At 41.7% G+C, this 9,998-nt stretch overlaps 1 protein-coding gene across 1 annotated transcript; it reads right to left on the bottom strand.

The window, feature by feature from the left end:
• Positions 1–1,675: 1,675 nt before the first annotated feature.
• LOC138613510 (leucine-rich repeat-containing protein 10B) lies at positions 1,676–2,839 on the bottom strand. The gene has a single exon (XM_069687200.1). The coding sequence runs from the start codon at positions 2,837–2,839 to the stop codon at positions 1,676–1,678; it is 1,164 nt and encodes a 387-aa protein (XP_069543301.1).
• Positions 2,840–9,998: the final 7,159 nt, after the last annotated feature.

The following is a 9,998-nucleotide window of genomic DNA, read 5'->3' as shown; positions in this document are numbered from 1 at the left end:
GCACGCAGTCTCAGTTTATAAAAATAGCAGTGAGCTGAGTCAAGAAGCACCGGCGGGCACATAAAACAGACACTGGCCATGATGTGGGGAGATACTACAGTGTGTAAACAGGAGCTGGTGCTCTCACTGGCTCCCAATAAAGATATATTTTCCAATAAATGATTGACTCTGCCGTCGTCAGCTGAGTAAATATTTAATAACGGAAGACATAGTTTTGTGTGTACGGAAGTCAGGAGTGGCCGTGCTCACAATTATTTTTTAACGCAATTATCGCAGGTTGATTATTTGGTCAAGATTGTTGTTACCTCTACAAAATAAAAGGCTGATTCCTCATATTATTAGATCTATCACAAAAAACAATGATGAGGACAATTATGATTTTTTTTAAACCTGATCTCGGCCTTAAAGATTACTAGCATGACTTTCAGATTCAAAACTCTTCCCAAGATTCATAACAAGGTGTGACTGAAGTCCAGTCTTAAGCACTGATCATGAAGGGCTCCTCTTGATCACACACTTTTGGCTTAAATTAGTTGCTACAGTTGTAAAACCACCTTCTGTGCATGCTGGAATAACACTTCTGATCTCTGAGAAAAATATGTGTAATAAGAGAGAATGTACCGACTTTTTTTCTTGCGATATCTGGTAGATTATTAGGACCACATAGAGGGGAAAAAATTCCAGAATAAAGTCATAATTTTAGGCTATGGTTAGCCTGTATCTTATTTTGAAGGGTAATATCAGAAGAGCAGCCAGTCGCCTGCGCTAAAATGACTAAGAGTCATTTCAAATAAAATCACTTTTCAGAGTCCTGATAGTTATGACAAAGTGGTGATGTTCCGAAAGATGAAGTATTTCGTATTTGTGAATCCTATACTAATGTATTGAGCTGTTTAGTGTGCTTGCGCATTGCTAGGTAGGATCTCGCATGTTCTCGCGAGGTACATGTACGCTATGCTTCCATGCTACCGGGTGTGTTCAATAAATACAGCTCCAGCTCAAGTTGTGTTGAGCCTCCTGTGCAATCATTTACAAGCATAACTTCACAAGGTGTTCACTGTGAAGTTATACTTCACACGTTCCTCATTTTAGTGCAGGCGGCTGGCTGCTCTTCTGATATTTATAATATTTAGACTAACCACAGTCTAAAATTACGACTTTATTCTAATAAAATAATGACTTTATTCTCATAATACTACATCTTTTTTCTCGTAATCTCTATAATTCCTTAATGCCCTAATGTTGTACATTATAATGTTTTCTCAAAAAACTAATTACCTTGTGATTTTGAAATAAAGCCATTAAAAAATTAAAGTGTGGCAGCTCTTGACTTCCATACATGTACACATGTTCCATACATGTACACTCAGAATAAACATCTGTAAATCAGCCTTACGCACACACACACACACACACACACACACACACACACTCCACCTGAGTCCTGCTCTGATGTGTTCGTTTGCATATTGAGATGTCTCACTCTCCGTTCACAGTTTCAAAATGTTTCACAGTTAACGTCAGATAAAGAATTAGCAGCACAGATAAGAAGGTCCCAACCCGCCTCTGTCAGCTTCTTTGAAAGAAAAAAGAAAAAGTGTGGATTTTGTGTCATCCACCTCCACCTGCCTGCAGAGTGTCTGAGTCTGGATGTATGAGGGGTGTTTCAGGCCCCTTAGTCTTGCCTCCCCTCCAGCTCCTCGTACTCGTAGTCCATGTGAGCCCTATCGTACTCCAGCTCCTCCCCTTCATACTCAAACCCCTCTCCCTCACATATCAGCTCCTCCGTCTCATATTCAATCCCCTCTACGTCATATTCCAGCTCAACTCCGTCATACTCAGTGCCCGCCTCCTCCACATCCCCCTCGTCTTTAAAGTCTGTGTCCCCTGAAGTCGTCCCGGCTTCGTTTGCAGCCTGTTTGGAGCTGCTGTTCTTCAGGATGCCGTGAATCACCGGCTCTTCTCCTGCCTGAGCCATCTCTTCGGCCTCCAACTCTGCGGCCTTTCGAAGCCTTTCCTTCCTGGCCTCACGCGCCTCCAGGAACTCAGCGGCACCTTCCCCGACCACGAGCACCTCATCGCTCACGTTAGGTGGTTCCTCCACGGGGTTGTGGTCATAGGAGAAGAGGCAGAGACCTTTCAGACGCTTCAGGCTGGGGAACTCTGATATCTTGTTGCGGTCCAGGTCGAGGATCTCCAAACCCTGCATGCGCAGCAGGACTTTGGGGAAGGTATCAAAGCGGTTCCCGTAGAGCCATAATCCCCTCAAAGCCTCCATACGCACGAGATCAGAGGGCAGCGTCTTCAGCCGGTTGTCCCCGATCTGCAGGGACTTGAGGTTCGGCAGGTCGTAGAGCTCCCGTGGAAAGCTCTGGAAGTAGTTGCTCTCCACCCACAGGCAGCGCAGACTCCGCAGGTTCCTCAGCTCGGGCGGGAGGCTCATCAGACGGTTGCTGCCCAGGTAGAGGCGGGTGAGGTTAATGAGCTGGCAGACGGCCGGAGGGACGTCCTCCATCTTGTTAAAGTCGAGGGCGAGGATCCGCAGACCCTGCACGTGGGAGATGTTTTCGGGCAAAGTGCGCAGGCTGTTTCCACAAGCATACAGCTTCTCCAGGTGCATCAGTCCACAAACACGAGAAGGGAGACGCTTAAACTTACGGTAACTCAAGTCCAGCACGGGGTCTCCGCTCTCAAACAACTCCTCCACCCCCAGCGGAAGCTCGTCCTCCACCTCCTCTTCCTTCTTCTTCTTCTTCTTCTCTGTGAATTCTTCCTCCTCTCCATCCTTCCCCCCCTCCTCTTCTTCCTCCCCCTCTCCCTTCCTGGAGGAGTTGCCCATGCTTCGGCCTGCAGCCCCTGACTCCTCAGTGCGTCAGGACACAGTCATTTGATGAGGAAGTGTCCGTGACAAGTTAACCCTCAGACCGGGAGCTGCTGATGTTTTGTGGCTGTACCCTCCGGCAGCGCACGACATCATGGTCCGAGCCAATCAACGCAATGGCAGCCATGTCACAGCTGATTGTCAGGTGTCCGTTTGTCCCTTCATCTACCGCTTCATCAGAAAACTCCAGCAGATAACATCTAACAAACCGTGGAGTAGTAATGGTAGTAGTAATAGTAATAGTAATAGAAGTAGTAGTAGTAGTAATAGTAGTAATAATAGTAATAGTGCTGCTGGTAGCTGAGCTCAACAAAATACAGCTGAATTTTGAGCTGAAATTGATTCTCCAGTCCTTACCCGTCTCTCTCCTCTTAAACTTCCTCGAGGAAGAGAGAGGTCGCGCGCAGCTTCGAGGTCACCTGCTCACGTGATCCGGTAACAGGAAAAAAAAAAAGTGCCACTTTAAGAAACTAAACAGTCATTTAGCTGCCCCTCTGTCTGCCTGTGTCGGGGGAGAAGTCCACAGCGAGTGCGCAGCTCTGTGACCCTGCCGGCGGCAAAGAAAACAGTTAATGGAAGTCAGTCCGTTAGTTAAAGCAGCTGCTCCCCATTACAGGCCGAGGTCTGCACGAGCTGCAATCCGCGCGTGCAGGAGGAAAAAAGCTGTACATTTTGGGAAACTGCAGCGAGGGCTGATGAGTGGCTCTGCCCCTGATGTTCCCTCCATCAGTGACAGGGTCTACATTGAACTGCTGCTTCCCTCCCTCCCTCTGAAACCGGAGCAGAGGGCATTCAAATCACATGGTCAGTGTGTGTGTGTGTGTGTGTGTGTGTGTGTGTGTGTGCGCGCGCGCGCGTGTGCGCGTGTGTGTAGTCTATTAAAAAACTTGATCTATCGCTGGAGCGTGTAACTCGTTTTAAAGAAACTGCTCCACTCTCAGGTTAAACTTGAAGAAAAACACATTTTGTAAAAGATAAATTTAACTTTTATTGATAATTATTTTTGTGCAGTTATAGGCCTACACATATTTACTGTTTTGCATGCACACACACATACAGTACATACACACACCCTTTTTCCTGATTTCTTAAAATAATTATCTCGTATATGTCTCTATTATTATTATTTTATTTGTATACACGTATCTTGTGTGCTTGTACTGTACTTCTAAATATGTCATATGTAAATTAATTTTTTCTGTGAGTTTTATTTTTTTATTGAGTTTGAATACACACAGTAAGTTATACACTCTTTGTCTTTATATCCCATCACTTCTTCTATCTTTTATCTTTAAGTCGCACTCTGAAGAAAGGTCAATACTGCACTCTGGAGGAAAGTAACTGGACAGCCCACATCTCCTTATGCACTGTATTTAGCTACACATTTTATTCATTTAACTTAAAGATACAAACTGGACTATTTCAGTTTTGTGCTCTCGAGCGCCACCCACTGGCGATAATCGGTAATTATGTGAGCACATTTCCCAATTCAACCAGACGTCTACGGCTGGCTCACTTTGTCACTGTTCTAAATCTTTATCTTCCTCACTTTCGTTCGTAGACTGTTTGCCTTCATCTGAGCGTCGAATTTGTGTCTTTTACTTTGGATTTTCACTTATTTTTGAAGTTGTATCTGTAGTCATCGATCCTTTCTTTGTTTGTTCAGCCATAGTAGATTACTGTTTACTCAGAACACTTCCAGAGACCAAAAAAGCAGCCACTTAGCTCCGCCTACCCTCTCTGGCAGACCAACCACTGCTGGGTGATGGAAAATGCGTCACTAACTGTGCGCCGCTTGTGATTTTTTTCCTGCGAATGTCGCCATAGAAACCAAGTCTGTAATAATACTATATACTGCGAATACAAAGGCTTTCATCAGTGGGCCATAGGCTCAGTCACCATTGTGTTGCCTCATTCGGTGTCAGTGACTTAACAGACATTTATTTACATGCAACAGTTCGAGATTGTCACTTTAAACATGCTTTATTTGTCACTTTATACTTACACTCCACTACATTTGTTTGACAGTCTTTTACTTTACAGATTGATTTTATATACAAAACATAACTTACATTTCTGAATATGATGCACTGTCATAGATCAAACTAAAGTATAGAACACCTGCACTAGGTTCATAATAAGTAACAGGCAAATGTAGTTTCCAAAGTACTATTTAAACGCAATGAAGAATAACATCTATTAAAGACAGATCAGCCTCAAGTTCGATATAAATCAGATACCATCTCAAACAATGTTCTCTGTTTAAGTAGTGAATGTTCTGCACTTTATTTCAGCCATGTGTCTTTGTATATGTTCTCGTGTAACCATGTAAGGATGATCTAGAGAAAAAAACAATAAAATCCTGCATACACTTGAAGGCATCAGTACCGATAATACAGTATGAATATAGCCATACTATAATAAGAGGACTTTTATTTTGATATTTGAAGTATGCTGATGATACGAACTTGAGTAACACTTTAAATATCTTCTGTTGTTCTGTGAATTCTTCTCCCACCGCTGTAATGACACAATCACACACGTAGTCCATCACAGTTCTTTGTAGAGCAGTTAAACAGCGGTAATGATCTCACTGTGAGTCCTGGACGCTCCAAACATGGTAACTGCAGCACTGCTTTGTATCAAACTGTACACACGTTGGCTTCAGCAGGTTTTTATAGACCCGCTAACACGCTGTGTGTGTGACTTACTGCTGTGACACAGAGCAGACGCAGAAACAACAAAAATAACCTGCAAATTGTTTCAACTGCGTCCAACTCTCACAATGTCAAAGCTGAGACCAGTGTAACAATTATTGATGTGGTAACTTAAGTTTATTCACATCCTTTCCTTATTATATCACTAAGAATTAAATATTAACACAACACACTGACAGTATGTCCCAATGGGTCGACAGGTACTGGATTCAAGAAAAAAATTGTATCCACTTTACTTGGTAATGCCCATTTTATGCGCCACTTTGTATGCGTACTTCAATTCTACCACATTTCAGAGTAAGATACTTTTTCCACTTCTCTCTATATTTAATGGTGTTGAAGAAACCAGAAGAATCGGTTTCCGAAATTAAACGCATTATTGGCCTCGTAAAAATGCAGAATCTGTCGATTAAATTACACGATTTTGGGTATCGAAGACGTTCTAGTTTTTGTTTGTCGTCCAAATCCATAACCCTCCACCAATGCTTCAGCAGGCTGTGATTGTAGACGTCGCTTCCTAACTCTGACTTCATTCTGGCTTCTCAAAGAAGCTAGTCGGACTGTAAACAACGCAGTGCATGGAAGACCGGAAGTCCTTTATCCCTAAACGCCGGAAGCCATGAAAAGTTGGCCGCTCCCAGAGTCTATATTGTCGTTAGATTGACATAGCTCATACATCAGTAAATAACACAATAATCTCAATATCTATCAACATAATGATGTAATACTGATAGTAGTAGTAGTAGTTCTAGTAGAGATTTGGCTTTTGCCTTTATTAGACAGCTGAAGAGAGACAGGAAGTGTGGGAGGTAGAGAGTGGGGGATGACATGCACCAAGTGTTCGACAGACGGGGAGTCGGCCTGCGATCAGTGCGACGAGGACTGTAGCCTCTGTACACGGGGCGCCTGCTCTAACTGAGCTAAACCCGCACCCCCTTAGTAAGTAGAGAAGGTGTATTCCTGCTTTTAAGTAGTAACTTTGTAGTGCGACGTCTGAATGCAGAACAGTTTTGCATTTCCGTTATTGATTGAACATATGATTGATGATTTCTTCCTCTCACACTGTCCAGTCTTGGCAGCACAGTGTTTTCACATATCTAAGGTATCGTACAATAGTGTTCATACATATCTCTTTTAAAAATATCAATGCATTATTGAGCTCAAAGTATGTTTTAGCTCATGGTAATGCTAAGACTGAAGCTACTTATAATATATTAATATGTGTGTTGGGTCGCTCTGAAGCAGTGGGTCATATTTTAGGAGCTATGTTTATTGTTAAAAAAGTTGAATCCACTCTATTACAAATAAGAAGTACAAAGACGGTGGAAATTCTCCCAAAAAAAGAAGACTTTAGTAAAGTACCAAAACCTCAACACTGTGCTAAATGCTCTTCATCTTTCTCCCCCTCTGACTTTATTGAATCCTTGACGATATCACCCACAGGTTTCTCTGACTGACAGCCTGTGTGTTGGTGGTGATACTGAAGAAAAGCCTTGAAAAGCTCCGAGGGTCAGATGTACAGTGCTCGTGTCATTCTGATGAGCTGTGGCAGAAGAAGCAGACAAACAGAGAGACAGGCCGCGCGCTGCTTGAGGATAATCCTGTCTGATATGCTGAGGACCGAAAGAGCTGATTTGCAAATTTCTGCGCCGCAATGAAACGACCCTGAAATGACACAATGGACTGTAAGCAGCCGACAGACAGGCGCAGTGCTCGGACGCTGAATGGATGTGACTGCTGAGGTGAATGTGTTGAATGCAGATGAAGCACAGCATGGGGGAAATATGGAAATACTGACATACAATGAAATATGTTCAACAGATTCAGACAGCGATGGTCATTTTGTACTAAGAGCAGGACATCAATAATAAAATATCACACAAGGGTTGTATGACATTGCTGCCTGCATTTCTGGATGTAACCCAGGACTGTCATAATATCTGCCGTTAGCTCCTCCAGGTTAAATAAGGACAAGAAAGGTGTCAGACTAAAGGAACACATCTGCTCCACCTGCTGGTTTAGGAGGGAACTGCAACACAACTATTAAATAACACATCGGTTCATTATGCTGTAGAAATAACATAATGACAAAATAATAACATGTATTAAACCTGCTGGACACCTCTTTATCTGTAAACACTTAAAAAAAAGTTTTTGTTACTTATTGATCAGAAGATTCAACAGTCATCCGATGCATAATATACAGGCATATGACTGTTGGCTGTGCTGGCTCTGTGTTGACCTGTTGACGAGCAGAAAATGTATTAAAAACTCTTAAATAATATTTTAATATTATCTTTTTTCAAAATATGATAACATTGGCCATTTTTTGTTTATATAGACATAATATTAAATAATACAGTGTATATATATATATGTACACATGAGGGATATTATCGGCACGTTATCGGTATCTGCAGAAAATGCCTTGAAAATGACACATCAGCATCGGCAGATTCTGGCAATATTTTCGCCATTAAAACAAGGCTTTAATTTTGCCTAAAAAAGCTTGACATAATGCTACGACATTAACTCAGTGTGCGCGTGCACTGCCTGCACCGAGCCTGCACCACGCCTGCACCACGCCTGCACCACGCCTGCCCAGTGAATGTGTACACTTTAAAAAGCACTGTATTGGGTTATTTCTGCATCTGCCAGTGGGCCTCTACAATAAGAGTAGGCATGATACTACAATTCCACTACAGGGGACACTTGATGTTCTCTGCTATTAGGTGGGAAAAAACATGTGCCTAATATATTGGTATCGAAATCGGCAAAAAGGGTAAATATCTGCATACTGGATATTGGCTAAAAAATCCAGTATTGTGCATCCCTACTTTTAACATATCACTTTCTTTATTGTATCATATCATGTCATTTAATATAATTTAGTATTGTATCTTATTATATTGTGTTCATATCATATTATAATCTAAGGAAGCCCTCAGTGGACATGCGTCCATACATTTTATTTACTCTGGGTTTTTTTTGCCTTGATAACGAGTAATTTCTGGTTGCTTTCCTGAGATCTCGACTTATTTATCTCGGTATCTCGAGATAACAACGCTGCACTACTGTTAATGGTAAATGACCTGTACTCGTATAGCGCTTTTCTCTTCTTCCGACCACTCAAAGCGCATTTACACTTCACGTTACATTCACCCTTTCACACACTGATGGCAAAGGCCTAAGTGCCCATCTCTAGTCAGGATCTATGGACATTTATACACAGAATGCTTTCCCCTGGGGGTTCAGTGTCTTGCGATATAGCGATATCAAATCTTACATCATACTGATCATATTATTTTGTTTGGTATTGTGTGATGCTACCTGCTACCTATAGTGTTGTGTTGTATTGTATCATTTCATTTTATACGATACATCATATAATGTCATACTTTATTCTAACATATTATACAGAAGCCCTTAGCAGACATTTTGTTTACTCCATTTTCCCGAGTCGTTTTCTTGAGATCTCGACTCATTTTTGTTGTTCTCTATCTCGAGGTAACAAAGCTTGTTTTCTCGTGATGTCAGGATAATTTTTCCGGCACTCTAGAAAACAGAACAACAGGCTGGTCACTTTGATATTACAGATCAGTACATGGTCATCTGACGCTACAGTGGAGCAGCGTTGTTGATCAATAAGTCGAGATCTCGAGGAAACGGTCAGAAATAACTCGGGAAAACTGAATAAACATAATGTATGGATGCATGTCCGCTAAGGGCTTCCGTAGAAACAGGCTTAACTTACCTCATTAGTGTGGGCAATGGGAGCATGGCATGTCCTGGTCTGTAGTATCACAGTGACCGGCCTGTTGTTGTGTTTTCTCGATCGCTGGAAAATGATCCGTTATCACGAGAAAACCAACTTGTCTTCTCGAGATAACAACAAAAATACATTGAGATTATTTTAATTACTCATCATCATGGGAAAACGGAGTAAATAAAATGCATCGATGCATGTCCACTTGGGGCTTCCGTAATATTATACCATATAATTTAATATCATATTATAACATATCATGTCACGCGTGCACAACATTTTAGAGGTCACTATCCTAATTTTTTACTCCACTACATTAATCTAAAATCCATTTTCAGATTCAGATGTTAATGACGTTTTAAAATCTGAAAGACTGTGAAGTGTATGACTGTGAATAAGCTTCCTTACAGTAAATAAAGTAGCCTACATGTATTAAGCTCCACCTTTTTATGGCTGCAACATTAAAATAAAGAACACACACACACACATAGCACTAATTATAATTCAGTGACATCACATAGCTTTATTATTGACATGGGCCATTCTGCATAATGAGTACTCTTACTTTGAGGGTATTTTTTTTATAGCCCAAATTTGTACTTTGGGGATTTTGGATGCAGTTTTATTTTACTTG

This window comes from Semicossyphus pulcher, unplaced genomic scaffold (assembly GCF_022749685.1).
Source record: "Semicossyphus pulcher isolate SPU_LCO1_2020_fin unplaced genomic scaffold, fSemPul1.0.p SCAF_8, whole genome shotgun sequence".
NCBI classification, from domain to species: domain Eukaryota; kingdom Metazoa; phylum Chordata; class Actinopteri; order Labriformes; family Labridae; genus Semicossyphus; species Semicossyphus pulcher.
The sequence above is the reverse complement of the archived record's forward strand: the minus strand, read 5'-3'. Positions and strand labels throughout refer to the sequence as shown.

What these genes read in the sequence shown, in the direction of transcription:
- LOC138613510 (XM_069687200.1), bottom strand. Translation starts at nt 2,839, where the DNA reads ATGGGCAACTCCTCCAGGAAGGGAGAGGGGGAGGAAGAAGAGGAGGGG.